General features: G+C 45.5%; 1 protein-coding gene across 2 annotated transcripts in view; it reads right to left on the minus strand.

The window, feature by feature from the left end:
• The window catches only part of LOC132398742 (tetraspanin-9-like), a 122,792-nt gene that overhangs the window by 81,546 nt on the left and 20,931 nt on the right, over window positions 1-20,315 (minus strand). The window contains exon 2 of one of the 2 annotated variants that reach the window (XM_059978605.1): window positions 10-89. In XM_059978605.1, coding sequence (XP_059834588.1) covers window positions 10-72 — 63 coding nt within the window. In that variant the 5' untranslated portion in view covers window positions 73-89. Of the gene's footprint in view, window positions 1-9; window positions 584-20,315 lie in introns of those variants that run through there. The other variant, XM_059978604.1, reaches the window with a different exon arrangement.

Here is a 20,315-nt window from a genome sequence, read left to right on the forward strand (position 1 = left end):
ATTACTCACCCAGAAGATGAGGTTGAAAACAAACATCAGATACTTCAGACAACACAAGCAGCCACTGGCCATGCTGCACCTCCGGAACTCTAAGAGAAAAACAAGCGAGAGGTCCAGGTAAAACACCACATACTTGCTACCTTTGGGAGCTGTGTACTTGTCATTCTTTACACCCAGGTCGATCAGTCCCCTGGGACGGGAGCTGGAGTTGCCACAGAAAGCGGCCGCAGTAAAGCCACTGCCGAACTGCTGGGCTGAGTGGGAGGGCTGTCCGGTGTCGGAGACCCTGCTCTCCACTGACAGGCTCCGGGGTATGGATGTTTCATCACTACTCGACCTCTCCATGTCCCTCCGTTGCACAGCTCCCACATTCACCGCCAATCATATCTTGGTGTTTAGGAAGGGGTAGAGCAGGCCAGTCTCAACGTCGGGAACCTCTCTGGAACAAACTCCATTAGAGAGCCACACTGGAAAGGTAGAGTCCTCACCACCAACTGTTCAGTGGGCAGCCCCTCTCTAAAGCCTAAATCCAGCCGCTGAACTCAGTGTGTACATAGAGAGAGCAGCCTGTTCAGCAGCCCCCACCCCCCACTGCCATCACTCGTTCAGCTGTCAGCCCAGTAATCTGGCAAATGCATATCGGCTGCACTTTACACCATACACTTAGAGCAGTCAGTGACCCAGTCCCTTGTCAGGACACGCCTACTCTCCTCCTGCCTGTCCAATCAAAAGTGAGTCCTCGAGGCCAGCACTATTAACTATTTGCCTCTGGCTGACAAAGAGCCCAAATCCCAAGATGCTCCACACCAACTGCAGAAGCTGAGGAGCAGAGGGAAAGGACGTGTCCAAGACCCTTAGCACTGCCTAGTATAAGGTCAGTGCATGAGACCCAAGACTGACCCCTTCTGCTCAAGCCAAGGAAGGGGCAAAGGGAATTCAAAGTGATCATGTTGGACCAGACTGTGTCTTTAGCACAACTTGACCACTCTCCATTCACACTCCGATGACCCTGTGGTTCAAACCTCTGTCAGTCTTACCCCGAATGAGATGAGGGTGAGGTGAACACAGCAAGGCCAGAGAACAGGATGAGATGACCATAAGACCGTAAAGCATACAGTAGGAACTGAATTAGGATACTCAGCCCATCTAATCTGTTCATCATGGCTGGTTTACTAACTCTTTCAACTCATTCTCCTGCCTTCACTCGTAACCTTTGACACCCTGACTAATCAAGAATCTATCGTCCTCAGCCTTAAATATACCCAAAGATTTGGCCTCTGCAGCCACCTGTGGAAATGAATTCCACAGATTCACTTCCTTCTGGCTAAAGAAATTCCTCATCTCCGCTCCAATTGAATATCCCTCGATTCTGAGGCTATGCCCTTTAGTCCTAGACTCATCCACTATAGGAAACATCCTCACCACATGCACTCTGTGTAGGCCTTTCAGTTTTCAATAGGTCTCAATGAGATCTCCCCTCATTCCTCTAAACCCCAGCTAGCACGGGTGCAGAACTATCAAACGCTCACATTGACCCTATTTCTCCCTCAATACATGCTGCCAGACCTGCTAAGTGTTTCCAGTGATTTTGCAGTTCCTTTGATTTTAAACAAGCTGAAGATGGGACTTTCTTTTAAATGGAAATCCCACAGCAATTGTGTCAAAGAGATTTAAAGGAATTTCAATGACTAGTGGGGTACCGCAAGGCTCAGTGCTGGGACCCCAGTTGTTTACAATATATATTAATGATTTAGACGAGGGTATTAAATGCAGCATCTCCAAGTCTGCAGATGACACCAAGCTGGGCGGCGGTGTTAGCTGTGAGGAGGATGCTAAGAGGATGCAGGGTGACTTGGATAGGTTAGGTGAGTGGGCAAATTCATGGCAGATGCAATTTAATGTGGATAAATGTGAGGTTATCCACTTTGGTTGCAAGAACAGGAAAACAGATTATTATCTGAATGGTGGCCGATTAGGAAAAGGGGAGGTGCAATGAGACCTGGGTGTCATTGTACACCAGTCATTGAAGGTGGACATGCAGGTACAGCAGGCAGTGAAAAAGGCAAATGGTATGTTGGCATTCATAGCAAAAGGATTTGAGTACAGGAGCAGGGAGGTTCTACTGCAGTTGTACAAGTCCTTGGTGAGACCGCACCTAGAATATTGTGTGCAGTTTTGGTCCCCTAATCTGAGGAAAGACATTCTTGCCATAGAGGGAGTACAGAGAAAGTTCACCAGGTTGATTCCTGGGATGGCAGGACTTTCATATCAAGAAAGACTGGATCGTCTAAGCTTATACTCACTGGAATTTAGAAGATTGAGGGTGGATCTTACTGAAACATATAAAATTCTAAAGGGATTGGACAGGCTAGATACAGGAAGATTGTTTCCAATGTTGGGGGAGTCCAGTACGAGGGGTCACAGTTTAAAGATAAAGGGGAAGCCTTTTAGGACCGAAATGAGGAGAAACTTCTTCACACAGAGAGTGGTGAATCTGTGGAATTCTCTGCAACAGGAAACAGTTGAGGCCAGTTCATTGGCTATATTTAAGAGGAAGTTAGATATGGCCCTTGTGGCTAAAGGGATCAGGGGGTATGGAGAGAAAGCAGGTGCAGGGTTCTGAGTTGGATGATCTGCCATGATCATGCTGAATGGTGGTGCAGGCTCGAAGGGCCAAATGGCCTACTCCTGCACCTATCTTCTATGTTTCTATGTTTCACACTGACAGACAGGACTGCTGGTTAAGAATAAATTTTGTTTGACATTGGCCGACTACTGGCACTGGCAAATTTTTAACCATTTACATAAACAGTGAGCATGAAGGAGCCCATCCCTGACAGCACACCCCACTGCAAAACAGAAATCAGCTTGATGTTTAAGGTCTTAAAAATTTGAAACAGTAAAAATCTGAATGTACTTAAGAACATTTGGGGTGCCAGGGTAGTGTAGCAGTTACTGTTATGCTATTACAGCTGAGGGTGTCAGAGTTCAGAGTTCAATTCCGACATCCTCTGTAACAGAGTTTGTACATTGGGTGAGGTGGGATGGTGGAGAGGCAGTGAGGATGAGCTCCCACTACCTATTAAATGTTCCCAATGACCTGCACCTCAAATAGCCTCTGACAACCAAGTCCAGCTCCTGGCCTTCATGTGTGGATCAGCTTCTAAGCCCAGCACAATTATTTTTACTGACAGGTGATGGGGCAAAGGCTGGTTACTGGGGCCTTAAAACCAGTCGCTTCAGGCAAATGGGACTCATTAGCCGTGGCTGGCAGCTCATCTAGAAGGAAAACTTTGATCTCAAACTTCCACTGCCTCACAGCTACATGCACTCATTGGGAAGGCTTCGGGAGTAAACTCTGAGGAAAATTCCAGAGCTGGAGTCCTCAAGGCAATTCTACATTGAGTTCAAAGCTGACTGGCAACTCCAGCAATGCTGCTGGTACCAAACTTTGGATTCATCAGCTGTGTAGAGAGGCAAGGGCAAAAGCTTGCTCTCCATATCGTACTGCCCTGGCCTGCTTGTGCACATGTAGGCAGCTGGCACGCAATGTCCATGGTCGAATCTGACCAATGGGAGGCCTCAGCTCATTGTAAATTGCAACATGATTGGGCTAGGCTTAAATAGGTGGGTTGCTGGGCAGTGTGGCTCTGTAGGCCCAGGGCCTGTTCTGTGCTGTATCTCTAAAGAATAAATACATACATAAACATGAAAACAGACAGCACCTGTCTGACTGTACAGGTCCATGACCGATGGGTCATACACCTTAACCTGGGGCAGTGGTGTGCAAGGTGGGGGTGAACATCGTAACCTGGGCAGTGGTGTGGGAAGTGGGGTGGACAGTGTGACCCTCCCTCTGTACATCATCTTTACCAGTAACACACACAAAAACATAGAAGCATAGGAAACCTACCACACAATACAGGCCCTTTGGCCCACAATGCTGTGCTGAACATGTACTTACTTTAGAAATTACCTAAGGTTACCCATAGCTCTCTATTTTTCCAAGCTCCATGTACCTATCCAGGAGTCTCTTAAAAGAGCCTATCGTATCCGCCTCCACCACCATCGTTGGCAGCCCATTCCATGCACTCACCACTCTCTGCGTAAAAAACTTACCCCTGACATCTCCTCTGTACCTACTTCCAAGCACCTTAAAACTATGCCCTCTCATGCTAGTCAATTCAGCCATGACTATCCACATGTTCAATGCCTCTCATCATCTTGTACACCTCTATCAGGTCATCTCTCATCCTCCATCACTCCAAGGAGAAAAGGCCGAGTTCTCTCACCTTATTCTCATAAGGCACCTTCCCCAATCCAGGCAACATCTTTGTAAATCTCCTCTTCACCCTTTCTATAGTTTCCACATCTTTCCTGTAGCGAGGCGACTAGAACTGAACACAGTACTCCAAGTGGGGTCTGACCAGGATCCTATATAGCTGCAACATTACCTCTCAGCTCCTAACCTCAATCCCACGGCTGATGAAGGCTAATACACCGTATGCCTTCTTAACCACAGAGTCAGCCAAAATGCTGGAGGAACTCAGCAGGTCTGGTCGGCATAAATGCAAAGGAATAAATAATCTATTGTGGCGACCCATTTCCTGGCGCATCCGAACCGACTCACAATGCGTGTAGCACACCACTACACTATGTTTCGGGCTGAAACCCTTCATCTTGTTTGTCACCTTTACTAGTGCCCTCTCAAATCTTGTGTTTACAGAAACCTTCCCTCAATCCTGCATTTAGGTAGCAGCCTGTGTTCTGTGCTCTGGAGTGCTCCTCAACTTTGCATCTCGGCAAAAGTACTGAGATGAAGTTTTAGCACTGGAGGAGAGTGGCCAATCAGTACACCAGAGATACAAGTGACGTCAGTCATTCATATGCAGCTCACCCCAGGAAGTGCCAGGAGGATTAGATTAAAGCATATTTATTCAGAATATCCCACACTATCATCTAAATCAGAACATTGTTTGAACCTTGAAGTCCCATGTGTATGGATTAGAGCTGTTCATCTCTGCCATATTACAGCCCAAAAAGTGCAGGTACAGAGAGATTCGGGAATGTGTTGCACTGTCCTACAAATACTTCACATTGTTGGGCGTGAAGCTAGCTCTGAAATAGACATCCACAGGATGGAATGATTGAAGACTCTACGCCCATGACAGTGCAACACTATAAATAGGTTGCTCTGTGTCCATGCCCCTGCCAGGCCATCACATATGCTGCACAGGATATACATTCTGAGCATTCAAGCTCAAATATAGACATGTCCTGCTGAAAACCTTCTTCACTAGCCTGAACATCTCAACCTGTTATAATTACACAGAACAACACAGCACAGATAAAGGCCCTTCAGCCCAATCTGTCTGTGCTGACCCAGCTAGTCCCAATTTCCTGCACTACTTATGTTATATATAGATATATAGTATATCTTATTGTAATTTACAGAATATTTTATATATTGCACTGTACTGCAGCCACAAAACAACAAACTTCATGTCATATGTCAGTGATAATAAAGAAGATTCTGATTCTGAGGACATGCTTCAGACTCCCTAGTTCCAAGGAATAAAGACCTTTCCTGCCTAACCTTTCCCCAACACTCAGTCGTCACTATTCCACTGGGTGCATTGCTGGGCAGTGCAGCTTGAAGGGCTGGAACGGCCTATTCCCGGCTGTATCTCTAAATAAAGAAATAATTTAGACCCATCATGTGCAAGCAGCTGATCTCTGGGCCTGAACTTCGACAAACATGGCTTTGATCTTTACGGTAGGCAAGTCTTGAACAAGCAGCATATTTGCCACATCATGGATCGGTGATTTAAAACCGAAGGGCATGGGAACCTCACAGAGGGAGCGACTTTCTGGAACCCTCCACTCTGAGAGATTATGTGAGAAGGTTGATAAAGTTAAAACAAGGGCCAATCACTGGTCAAGAGGGTAAGAGGAGGGAAGGAGGTGAGGAGGAGGGAAGGAGGACAAAGTTTGGGAAACAGAGAATAAAGAGAAAGGAGAGAGGGGGAGAAGAGAAAGAGAAACAAACAAAGAGAGGGAGAGAGGGTAAGAGAGGGAAGGAGAGGGTGAGGTGGGAGGGGATGAGAGATGGAGAAACAGAGAAAGAAAGAGAGAGAAATAGAAAAAAGTGAGGGAAAGAGAAACAGATAAATGGAGACAAAGAGGGAGGGATGGAAGGAGAGAGAGACAGGGGGAGAAACAGAGAGAGGGGGAGAGAGACAATAGAACATAGAATAGTACAGCACATTACAGGCCCTTCGGCCCACAATGTTGTGCCGACCCTCAAACCCTGCCTCCCATATAACCCCCCCACCTTAAATTCCTCCATATACTTGTCTAGTAGTCTCTTAAACTTCACTAGTGTGTCTGCCTCCACCACTGACTCAGGCAGTGCATTCCACGCACCAACCACTCTCTGAGTGAAAAACCTTCCTCTAATATCCCCCTTGAACTTCCCTCCCCTTAACTTAAAGCCATGTCCTCTTGTACTGAGCAGTGGAGCCCTGAGGAAGAGGTGCTGGCTGTCCACTCTGTCTATTCCTCTTAATATCTTGTACACCTCTATCATGTCTCCTCCCATCCTCCTTCTCACCAAAGAGTAAAGTTCTAGCTCCCTTAATCTCTGATCATAATCCATACTCTCTAAACCAGGCAGCATCCTGGTAAATCTCCTCTGTACCCTTTCCAATGTATCCACAGCCTTCCTATACTGAGGCGACCAGTTCTGGACACAGTACTCCAAGTGTGGCCTAACTAGAGTTTTATAGAGCTGTATCATTACAACACGTCTCTTAAACTCTATCCCTCGATTTATGAAAGCTAACACCCCACAAGCTTTCTTAACTACGCTATCTACCTGTGAGGCAACTTTCAGGGATCCGTGGACATGTACCTCCAGATCCCCCTGCTCCTCCACACTACCAAGTATCCTGCCATTTACTTTGTACTCTGCCTTGGAGTTTGTCTTTCCAAAGTTTATCACCTCACACTTCTCCGGGTTGAACTCCATCTGCCATTGTTCAGCCCACTTCTGCATCCTATCAATGTCTCTCTGCAATCTTTGACAATCCTCTACACTATCTACAACACCACCAATCTTTGTGTCATCTGCAAACTTGTCAACCCACCCTTCTACCCCCACATCCAGGACGTTAATAAAAATCACGAAAAGTAGAGGTTCCAGAACAGATCCTTCTGGGACACCACTAGTCACAACCCCCCAACCTGAATGTATTCCCTCCACCATGACCCTCTGCTTTCTGCAGGCAAGCCAATTCTGAATCCACCTGGCCAAACTTCCCTGCATCCCATGCCTTCTGACTTTCTGAATAAGCTTACCATGTGGAACCTTGTCAAATGCCTTACTAAAATCCATGTAGATCACATCCACTGCACTACCCTCATCTATATGCCTGGTCACCTCCTCAAAGAACTCTATCAGGCTTGTTAGGCACGATCTGCCCTTCACAAAGCTATGCTGATGGTCCCTGCTCAGACCATGATTCTCGAAATGCCCACAGAACCTATCTCTAAGAATCTTTTCCAACAGCTTTCCCACCATAGGCTCATTGGTCTATAATTACCCGGTCTATAATTACCCGGACTATCCCTATTAACTTTTTTGAACAAGGGGACAACATTCGCCTCCCTCCAATCCTCCGGTACCATTCCTGTGGACAATGAGGACGTAAAGGTCCTAGCCAGAGGCTCAGCAATCTCTTCCCTTGCCTCGTGGAGCAGCCTGGGGAATATTCCGTCAGGCCCCAGGGACTTATCCGTCCTAATGTATCTTAACAACTCCAACAACTCCTCTCCCTTAATATCAACATGCTCCAGAACATCACCCTCACTCATATTGTCCTCACCATCAAAAAGTTCCCTCTCATTGGTGAATACTGAAGAGAAGTATTCATTGAGGACCTCTCTCACTTCCACAGCCTCCAGGCACATCTTCCCACTTTTATCTCTAATTGGTCCTACCTTTACTCCAGTCATCCTTTTGTTCTTCACATAATTGAAGAATGCCTTGGGGTTTTCCTTTACCCTACTTGCCAAGGCCTTCTCATGCTCCCTTCTTGCTTTTCTCAGCCCCTTTTAAAGCTCCTTTCTTGCTACCCTATATTCCTCAATAGACCCATCTGATCCTTGCTTCCTAAACCTCATGTATGCTGTCTTCTTCCACCTGACTAGATTTTCCACTTCACTCATCACCCATGGTTCCTTCACCCTACCATTCTTTATCTTCCTCACCAGGACAAATTTATCCCTAACATCCTGCAAGAGATCCCTAAACATCGACCACATGTCCATAGTACATTTCCCTGCAAAAACATCATCCCAATTCACACCTGCAAGTTCGAGCCTTATAGCCTCATAATTTGCCCTTCCCCAATTAAAAATTTTCCTGTCCTCTCTGATTCTATCCTTTTCCATGATAATGCTAAAGGTCAGGGAGTGGTGATCACTGTCCCCTAGATGCTCACCCACTGACAGATCTGTGACCTGACCCGGTTCGTTACCTAATACTAGATCTAGTATGGCATTCCCCCTAGTCGGCCTGTCAACATATGTTGACAGGAATCCATCCTGGACACACTTAACAAACTCTGCCCCATCTAAACCCTTGGAACTAATCAAGTGCCAATCACTATTAGGGAAGTTAAAGTCATCCATGATAACAACCCTGTTATTTTTGCACCTTTCCAAAATCTGCCTCCCAATCTGCTCCTCGGTATCTCTGCTGCTACCAGGGGGCCTATAGAATACCCCCAGTCGAGTAACTGCTCCCTTCCTGTTCCTGACTTCCAGCCATACTGACTCAAAAGAGGATCCTGCTACATTACCCACCCTTTCTGCAGCTGTAATAGTATCCCTGACCAGTAATGCCACCCCTCTTCCCCCTTTCCCCCCTCTCTATCCTTTTTAAATCACTGAAATCCAGGAATATTGATCTCTGGCTAAAAAATTCCTCCCATCCTCTGTTCTAAAAGGTTGCCCGTCAATTTTGAGACTGTGTCCTCTAGTTCTGGATATTCCCCCCATAGGAAACATCCTAAGATCCTTAAGATCTTTGAGTTTGCCTGGCAATTTTTCCTTTGTAATAGCAATGGCACTCACTCCTGCTCCCTGACACTCACTGACCTCTGGCACACTACTCATGCCTTCCACAGTGAAGATTGATGCAAAGTACCCATTTGAGTTCATCTGCCATTTCTTTGACCCCCATTACAATCTCACCAGCATCATTTTCCATTAGTTCAATATCAACTCTCACCTTTTTACTCTTTATATAACTGAAAACACTTTAGTATCCTGCTTTATATTATGGGCTAGCTTGCCCTCATATTTAATCTTTTCCCTTCTTATAACTTTTTTAGATGCCTTTTGGCTTTTAAAAGCTTCCCAATCATCCAACTTCCCACTCACTTTTGCTACCTTATTTGCCTTTTCCTTTGCTTTTATACAGTCCTTAACTTCCCTTGTCAGCCATGTTGTCTACACCTGCCATTTGAGAACTTCCTCCTCTGTGGGATATATCTATCCTGTGGCTTGTGAACTATTCCCAGAAACTTTAGCCATTTCCCTGCCATCGTCATCCCTGCCAGTATCCCCCTTCAATCCACCTGGGCAAGCTCCTCTCTCAAGCCTCTGTAATTCCCTATATTCCATTGTGAAACAGATACATGTGACTTATGCTTCTCCCTCTTAAACTGTAGTATGAACTTAATCATATTATAATCACTGTTTCCTAAGGGTTCCTTTACATTAAGCTCCCTAATAAGATCTGGCTTAATACTCAACACCCGATCTATGATCACCATCTCTGATCACTGATCACCAATCAGCTCAGCACCATCGTTGGTATTCCATAAACCCCATACACCTGCCTTCTCACCGTACCTTTGATGCTCTGACCAATCAGGAAGCAATCAACTTCTACCTTAAACATATGCACGGACTTGGCCTCCCCAACAGTCTGTAACAGAGCATTCCACAGACTTACTGCTCTCTGGATAAAACAAAATTCCTCCTTACTTCTGTTCTAAAAGGTCACACCTCAATTTTGAGGCTGTTCCCTCTAGTTCTGGATACCCCCATCATAGGAAACATCCTCTCCACATCCACCTTATCTTGTCCTTTCAACATTCAGTAGATTTCAATAAGATCCCCCCCCCCCCATTCTTCTAAGTTCCAGTGACCAAAGCTGCCAAATGCTTCTTATATGTTAATCCCTTCATTCCCAGAATCATACTTGTGAACCTCCTCTGGACTCTCTACACTGGCAGCACATCCTTTCTGAGATATGGGGCCTAAAACTGTTGATAATACTCCAAGAGAGGTCTGACTAGTGTCTTATAAAGGCTCAGCATTATCTCCTTGCTTTTATATTCTATTCCTCTTGAATTAAATACCAGCAATGCATTTCCCTTCTTTACCACAGACCAACTGATAACCAATCAATCTGGCATCATCACTGAAAATTGATCACTAATCAACCCAGCACCATCGCCAATAACTGATCACAATCAATTCCCCAACTGATAATCAATCAGTTTCGCACCATTGCTGATAACTAATTACCAATCAATCTGGTACCATCACTGACAACTAATCACCAATCTGACACCAGCACTGATAACTGAACTGATTGCCAGTCAATCCCGCACTATCATTAATAACTGATCACCAATTGATCACGTAATATCACTGACCACTAATCAAACTGGCACCATTGCTGATAACTGGTCACCAATCAATAAGGCACAATTACTGATAACTGACCACCAATCAATCTGACAACATTACTGATAACTGATCATCAATCAATCAATCCAACACCATTGCTGATATCTGAACTGATCACTAATTGAACTGGCACCATTGCTAATAACTGGTCCCCAATCAAACAAGCAACATCACAGATAACTGATCACCAATCATCCCAGCTCCATTGCTGATAACTGATCGCCAACCAACCTGGCTCCATCACTGATAACTGATCATCAATCAATCCTGCATTATTGCTGATTAACTGTATTGATTACCCATGGCCTTCCTATAACTCGCTCATATGTAATTGAGGGTTCCTCTCTCCAACAGTAGGGACTGGGATGAGGGAAAGTATGTTTATGTTGGGCTGGAACTCGGATAACTTCCTCCACACAGAAAGCCCTGAGTGCCTGATGCTTGATTACGGTCATTGGTGAATCAATTGATTTTCTGATTCAACAAATCTTAGAGCTGGGCAGGAAATGGATGGCAGAGAATCAGGGATGGAGCAGGACAATAGACCAATGCTGCCCTCAGTTTATTTCTTTAGTCCCTGTGCTGGGCCTCCTGAATTGTGTTGCTGATGTCACGCCCACACTTGAGCTTTACACCTATTAATCCCCAGTTTTGTTTCCTGTTCCCTCTCTCTATCGTCCCTCCCTCACCTGTTCGCTCTCTCTATCATCCCTCCCTCACCTGTTCCCCCTCTCTATTGTCCCTCCCTCACCTGTTCCCCCTCTCCATCGTCTCTCCCTCACCTGTTCCCCCTCTCCATCGTCTCTCCCTCACCTGTTCCCCCTCTCCCTCGCCTGTTCCCTCTCTCCATCGTCTCTCCCTCACCTGTTCCCCCTCTCCATCGTCTCTCCCTCACCTGTTCCCCCTCTCCCTCACCTGTTCCCTCTCTCTTTGGTCCCTCCCTCACCTGTTCCCCCCTCCATCATCTCTCCCTCGCCTGTTCCCCCTCTCTATTGTCCCTCCCTCACCTGTTCCCCCTCTCCATCATCTCTCCCTCACCTGTTCCCTCTCTCCATGGTCCCTCCCTCACCTGGTCACTGTCCTTATCGTCTCTCCCTCACCTGCTACATCTGCCCACCATCACACCCTCATCTGGCTCACCAATCTCCTGCCAGCCTCTGAAAATGCCTGCCTCTGGCTTTCTTCCCCCCCCATGCTCTCAGTTCAAAACTGTCAATGATCTCCCTGCCCCCTTGCATGCTACCTCAGTGGATGAGTTTCTGTAACAATATGGTCTTTCCTCAACTGCAATCATTAATGCTTATCAAATTGAGACATTGGTAAAATATACCAGATGATCCAAAAAATAATCTCAACATGAACAATTGCTGAAATTGGATATCAGAGGTAGACTCATTTATACTTTCTGAAATTTAATCTGCAGAGTTTTGGAAGCAGTGGTACAGGCTGATCTGTGTGTAAATCTTGGTAATGAGTAGTGATGGATGTGAATTCCTCTCTCACCATCTGCTGTGCTGAGGGAACTGCTTGTGGTCTGAAGTCTGCACAAGTGTCTTTGATAGGCGTTCAAGGATTGTGGCTCCATAGCTGGAGTGCCTAGCATTACAGGAAGCCTGCCGTGTCATTGAAATAATCCTTTGCAATCCTCAGTAATTAAATAACAGGTGCTCCCAGAAGGCCTTTTGCTCTACACCAGCATCTAATCCTAGAGATGTTTGGCAAGGAAACGTCAAACAATCCAGCTGTCACAGAGCCAACATCTGGATTACAGCAGCAGCCTGGGGCCAACTGTTCCCATGAACACATCACGGTTGCTAAATCCTATCTTCTGAAAGGGGGGCTATACTCCACAGAAGAACTATAAAATACCAACTCCAGGATATAAAATCGCCTTGTCAATTTGCGAAGCACCTTATTTCTCTGATAATTCACAGATTTAAAAGCAAAGGATTTCACTCAAAGACACACTCACAGACAAACTCAGAGACACAGATCCTCACACACTAACACACTCACACATCCAGACACAAACACATACACAAAGATATACTCACACATCCAGACATACTCTGCAAGTTATGATAACCTTCCTATACTGTCCACTATACCACCAATTTTGCTGTCATCCACAAATTTGTTGATTCAGTTAACCACATTATTATCCCTGTGGCACACCACTAGTCTCAGGCCTCCAGTCAGAGGGACAACTATCTACTACCACACTCTGGCTTCTCCCACAAAGCCAAGGACTAATCCAAATTACTATTTCATCTTGAATGTCGAGCAACTGAATCTTCTTGAGCAACCTCCCATAAAATACCTTATCAAACGTCTTGCTAACATCCATGTACACAAATATCTACTCCCTTGCCTTCATCCACATTCCTGGTAACCTCCTCAATAAGCATTAGGATTCACTTGGAACTTGTCTCTACTATCTGAAGGAACTGATTAAGTTTAAGGGTATGCAGACAAGATTCCTCAGGATTTTGCAGGGTCTGAAGGGCTTGAGCTATAGACTGAGAAGGCTGGGACATCGTTCCCTGCAATGAAAGAGATGGAGGGGTAATATTTGAGGTTTATAAAGGGTTGAGTGACAGAGATAGGGTGACTGCATACAGTTTTTTTTCTGAGGGGAGGAGAGTAAAAAACTAAAGGGAGTTGGTTTAAATTGATCTGAATGGACCTGAGAGGTATACGGTATTTTCCCACTCAAGATGGCAGTGGGTTATCTGTCCAAGCAAGTGGTAGAGCCAGGTGTAATTGCAATCTGTAAATATCACATGTGCCTATTTCACAGCCCCTTAAACACCCCCAGCAGGTTTTGGGTTCTTCTTTGCAGAGCTCAGAAATGCTGCCAATCCTCCACTGTCCCTGGCAATTTTACAGAGCTTGAGATAAATACAATGCTGTTATTTCAGCCACGGAGAGATTACTGGAGACATAAGACACAATAGATGCTGGAGGAACTCAGAGGGCTAAGAGGATAGCCAGGATAGTTGGTGTATCAGGGAACAACCCTATATCAGGACTGCTTCTTCCTTCCGTGTGTGTGAGATGGCAGCACTAATATAAAAGTATAAAGAGAGAATGTCTGTTACTGTACTGGCAGAATCAATGCTTCATTTACAGAGGCAGAAGTAAACAGGTACCGGCTGGGTAGCCTCCAACCTGATGGCATGAACATTGACTTCTCTAATTTCGGTTAATGCCCCTCCTCCCCTTTTTACCCCATCCCTGACATATTTAGTTCTTTGTTTTTTTTTCTCTCTCTCTGTCCATCACTCTGCTTGTTCTCCATCTCCCTCTGGTGCTTCCCCCTCCCCCCTTCTTTTTCCCAAGGCCTCCCCTCCCATGACCCTTTCCCTTCTCCAGCCCTGTATCACTTTTGCCAATCACCTTTCCAGCTCTTAGCTTCATCCCACCCCCTCTGGTCTTCTCCTATCATTTCCCCCTCCCCCCACTACTTTCAAATCTCTTACTATCTTTCCTTTCAGTTAGTTCTGACGAAGGGTCTCGGTCCAAAACGTCGACAGTGCTTCTCCTTATAGATGCTGCCTGGCCTGCTGTGTTCCACCAGCATCTTGTGTGTGTTGTGTGAGTAAACAGGTGTGACCTCATTAGGTAGGGGCCCAATCTGGGCCCTTCGTGTCTACAGATCACATTACAGGTAGGGGCCCGGGCTGGGCCCTTCATGTCTACAGATCACATTACAGGTATAGGCCTGGGCTGGGCCCTTCATATCTACAGATCACATTACAGGTATAGGCCTGGGCTGGGCCCTTCATATCTACAGATCACATTACAGGTATAGGCCTGGGCTGGGCCCTTCATATCTACAGATCACATTACAGGTATAGGCCTGGGCTGGGCCCTTCATATCTACAGATCACATTACAGGTATAGGCCTGGGCTGGGCCCTTCATGTCTACAGATCACATTACAGGTAGGGGCCCGGGCTGGGCCCTTCATGTCTACAGATCACATTACAGGTAGGGGCCCGGGCTGGGCCCTTCATGTCTACGGAAGGCTGAAGAAATGGGAAGAGGATGGTGCCACAGTGGCTTGGCAGATCACAATGTAGAATCAGAATTGGTTTAGGACGAGCTTTTTCAGGTTTGTGTAATAGGGGTGATACAGTAACCATGTGAAATTTTAATCCAGATTGGATATGTGAAATTAGTTTGAGGAGAACAACACTAATAATCTTATAAAGGTGTCATGAGGAAAGAGTGAGTATAATATGATAGAATTTGACAGAGTTTGAAAATGTCATTGCTCAATATCAGACAGTATGCATTTAAGGTGAATGGGGTAATTTCCAAAGATGTGAGAGTGGTGGTAGAGGCAGATACATTAGGGCCGCTTAAAAGCCAGTTAGATAGACAAATGAAAATGAGGAAAATGAAAGGATATGGACATTGTGTAGGCAGAATAGACTAGTTTAGTTGGCAATTTGATTACCACAGTAAGTCCCCGAGTTAAGAACACCCAACTTATGGACAACTCGCACTTACGAACAGACTGCCATAAAGCCTATTATATTGAAAACATTGCGCAGCTTCAGCCGTTTGTCGGCTCGAAGAAGGAGAACGTTGTCTGCCATTTTAAGTCAGATCATGTTGCTGTTAACACTGTGTTGTGTGTGTAACTTTGTATTTGGCTTACATTTTTCTTTTATTTACCCTTGTAACCATGCCTCCAAAGTGTAAATCAGATGCAAGTGCTGGTGATGCATCAAAGAAAAGGAAAACAATCACGATTGAAAATGAAGTGGAAATAATAAAGTGATCGGAAAGAGGTGAAACGCCATCAGTCATCGGAAAAGCGTTGGGCTACAGTCAGTCAATGATCGGAACAATTTTAAAGGATAAAGTGAGAATAATGGAGCATGTGAAAGTCCCTGCCCTGATGAAAGCTACAATTATTACTAAGCAATGCAGTGGTTTAATTATTGAAATGGAAAGGCTATTGATAATTTGGTTAGACGGTCAAAATCAGGGTGACATGCCTACTAGTCTTACTTTAATTCAAGAAAAGGCTCGAAGCCTTCACGTGCAGCAAGTGAAGGTGATTGTGATGAAGAATTTGTTGCGAGTAGGGTCGGTTCAATCGTTTCAAAGTGAGGGCAAATTTACATAATATTAAAGTGCAAGGTGAAGCAGCGAGTGTTGATGTAAGTGCTAAGGGTGACTTTCCTGAAATATTCAAAAAAATTATTGAGAAATTTGCCAGACCAAATATTTAAAGTAGTCAAGACTGGCTTATTTTGGAAAAAAATGCCTGAAAGGACTTACATTTCAAAAGAGGAAAAAAGTACACCATGGCATAAAGCATTGAAGGATAGGCTAACATTATTGCTTGGGGTAACGCATCCGGGGATTTCAAGCTCAAGCCTTTGCTTGTGCATTGCTCCCTAAATCTGTATGTACTTGTTTTGACTTACCTACAAATTCGACTTAAAGACAGACTTAGGAGCAGATCTCATTCGCAGCCCAGGGACTGCCTGTAGTCTAATTGGTTCAGTACAACATTTTGGGCCAAATGGCCTGTTCCTCTGCTGTACTGTGTTCAATCAGAAAGGAGGGTATTACAGAGTAAACAATAAAGATGTGTGATCACTGGCTGTCTGGGAATACCACTGACAGGTGTGACAGCCAATAGCAGTGAAGAAAATACAACGACCAGAAAAAATACTCCCCTGAACAACAAACAACAGAGATAATTTATCAGTGGAGACAAAGGGATGGTCAATGATCCAGTCCTGAAACATCACAACTTAAACCATCCCTTTCCCTCCACAGATGCTGCTCAACCTGTTGTGCAGATTGTGCTTTGCTCCAGATACCAGCATTTGCAATCTTGTGTGTCTCCAGTAATTGATCTATGGTTTACAGAATTGCACTAAATCCAAGGAAAAGCCACAGGAAATTGCCAGGAATAGCAGTTGGTATGAGAACTGGGAGCACTTTCAAATACTGAGGAGCACTGAGGAATTGATAAAAGCAGAAAAAAGGAACATGACAGAAACCGACAAGAAACAAAAAACAGGAGCTTCTAATGGTGCCCTGGTAGATGAGGAGAAAGAAGAGACAACAGAGGAGTTCAACAACTACTTTGCAATTATCTTCATGAAAGACACAACAATCCGGGAATCCAGCTCCAGTGTGAGTGAGCACAGACCAACCTGAGTCAAGGTTATTTTATAGAAATTTGCCCAAATTTAATCCATTTGAATCATTGCCAGAAACCTGAGATACAGAATCAAGTTCCCTCCGACAGAAATCTCTACACCAACTTCCACTAGTTAGAGCTGCAGTTTCATTACATGTATGCCGATGATATGGCTTCACATTTCTCAACATCACGACAAATGCCGCTGTCAGGAAATGCAACCGCTTCCCCAGGGGGTCACCTGTGTGCACTTTCAGAGTAATTTCAGCAAGGTTTCACACAGGAGGATGGTCACCATGGTTAGACCACTTGGGGTTCAGGGAGACATCCTACTATGGATGCAGAATCTCTCTTATAAAACAGAAATCAGAATGTGCTGAAGGGAACTGCTCTCAGCTGGTCAGGCTGGTCACCTGCAGTGACCTTAGGCATGAGTAACGACCCACAGTTCGTCATAGTATACTTGTACTACAGCCAAATTGTATCCCAGTAGAAAGTTACATTTTACTGGGATACCACAGTTACATTGTATCCCATACCACAGTACCATTATATCCCAGTACCACAGTTACATTGTATCCCAGTACTACAGTACCATTGTACCCCATGACCATGAAAATTCACAGTGCCCCAGTACATCTCCCTCAAGGTGACCACTGTCCTCTCTATCTACCACCTCCTGTGACGGTACACACGACCAGTTTTACTAACTTCAGTCTAACCCAGGGTATGACTGTAACCTTGACCAGAGTTACAAACAACGTTCAGGAACAGACGCCTGTATAACCCAAGGTGTGACTGTAACACTGACTGGAGCTACAAACGACTTTCAGGACTGTCTGCCAGAGAAAGCAGGATCTCCCAGTGGCCACACACTTTAATTCCGCGTCCCATTCCCGTTCTGATATGTCTATCCATGGCCTCCTCTACTGTCAAGATGAAGCCACACTCAGGTTGGCGGAACAACACCTTATAAATTGGCTGGGAAGCCTCCAACCTGATGGCATGAACATTGACCTCTAATTTCGGTTAATGCCCCTCCTCCCCTTTTTACCCCATCCCTGACATATTTTGTTTTTTTCTCTCTCTCTCTGCCCATCACTCTGCCTGTTCTCCATCTCCCTCTGGTGCTTCCCCCTCCCCCCTTCTTTCTCCTGAGGCCTCCCGCCCCATGATCCTTTCCCTTCTCCAGCTCTGTATCACTTTTGCCAATCACCTTTCCAGCTCTTAGCTTCATCCCACCCCCTCGGGTCTTCTCCTATCATTTCCCCCTCCCCCCACTACTTTCAAATCTCTTATTATCTTTCCTTTCGGTTAGTCCTGACGAAGGGTCTCGACCCGAAACGTCAATAGTGCTTCTCCCTATAGATGCTGCCTGGTCTGCTGTGTTCCACCAGCATTTTGTGTGTGTTGCTTGAATTTCCAGCATCTGCAGATTTCCTCGTGTTTGCTCCAGGAACAGATGCTTGTCTCACCCAGGGTTTAACTGTAACCCCAACCGGAGTTACAAACGATGTTCAGGAATAAACACTGATCTAACCCGGGGTGTGAATGTAATCCCGACCGGAGTTACAAACTATGTCAGGAACGGACACCGGTCAAACCTGGAGTGTGACTGTAACCCCAACCGGAGTTACAAACGATGTTCAGAAACAGACCCCTGTCTCACCCGGGGTGTGACTGTAACCCTGACTGGAGTTACAAACGATGTTCAGGAACAGACCCCTGTCTCACCCGGGGTGTGACTGTAACCCTGACTGGAGTTACAAACGATGTTCAGGAACAGACCCCTGTCTCACCCGGGGTGTGACTGTAACCCTGACTGGAGTTACAAACGATGTTCAGGAATAAACACTGATCTAACCCGGGGTGTGAATGTAACCCCGACCGGAGTGACAAACGATGTTCAGGAACAGACCCCTGTCTCACCCGGGGTGTGACTGTAACACCGACCGGAATTACAAACCATGTTCAGGAACAGACCCCTGTCTAACCCGGGGTGTGACTGTAACACCGACCGGAATTACAAACCATGTTCAGGAACAGACCCCTGTCTAACCCGGGGTGTGACTGTAACCCTGACTGGAGTTACAAACGATGTCAGGAACAGACACCGGTCTAACCCGGAGTGTAACTGTAATCCCGACCGGAGTTACAAACTATGTCAGGAACGGACACCGGTCTAACCTGGAGTGTGACTGTAACCCCGACCGGAGTTACAAACAATGTCAGGAACGGACACCGGTCTAACCCGGGGTGTGACTGTAACCCCAACCGGAGTTACAAACTATGTCAGGAACAGACATCTGTCTCACCCGGGGTGTGACTGTAGCCCCGACCAGAGTTACAAACGATGTCAGGAACAGACCCCTGTCTCACCTGGGATGTGACTGTAACCCTGACTGGAGTTACAAACGATGTTCAGGAACAGACGGCTGTCTAAGTGGGCGCGTGATTATAACCCGAACTGATGTTATTAACAACATTCAAGATCAGATCCCTGTCTAAGCCAGTGTGTTATTATACCCTTGACCGTGGTTACAATCAACATTCAGGAAAAGACTCCTTACAACCCGGAGTGTCTGTACCCTGGCCTGAGTTAGTGCAGAGAGTAATGGTACCAAGTCAAAAGACAGGCTCTGTAGCTCAACACGATTTATAACAACACAAATCGAAAATAACAACCCCACACCTAATCTAGAACCTATTCTTGAGGATGGTAGAACTATGATCACTTGGGAATTATTCCACAAGCATATTCCCTTCATGAAGAGACAGAAAAATCGAGAGAAAGAGAGAGACAGAGACAGAGACAGATAGAGACAACGAAAGACACAGTGAGAGAGGCAGAGAGGCAGAGAGAAGGGTTGAGGGGGATACAAAAAGCAAAGAGAGGGACAGGCAGAAAGGGAGGCCAAGAGAGAGGCAAAGAGCAAAGTAGAAAGTGCCAGAGACAGAGAGACTGCGAGCTCTGAAAATAAGAATCAGACAATTAGGAGAGACCTTACATCAGAAAGTTCAGGAAGAGAATGAGGGTGGTGTTCTGAATTAGCAGGGAATAGAAAGCACCAGTGGGTGTAATCTAATGATAATAAAACTAGTGGCAATGCAGAATATTACATAAAACAGGAAACATGACATGGGAAATATGGTAACAATCGGGAACTTACCAGTCTGGTCCAAACTGAGTTAGCAGTAACAGTGTGGAGAATAAACTCAGGCAGCATAGTGAGAAAGTGCAGTGTGTGAGGAAATAGACTATTTTAGATCTAAACACTAAAGATTCTGCAGATACTGGAAATCCAGAGCGACACAACACGATGAAGGAACTCAACAGGTCAGGCAAGGGAATGAAGAGTCCAGATGCTGAATTC

This window comes from Hypanus sabinus, chromosome 8 (genome assembly GCF_030144855.1).
Source record: "Hypanus sabinus isolate sHypSab1 chromosome 8, sHypSab1.hap1, whole genome shotgun sequence".
NCBI classification, from domain to species: Eukaryota; Metazoa; Chordata; class Chondrichthyes; order Myliobatiformes; family Dasyatidae; genus Hypanus; species Hypanus sabinus.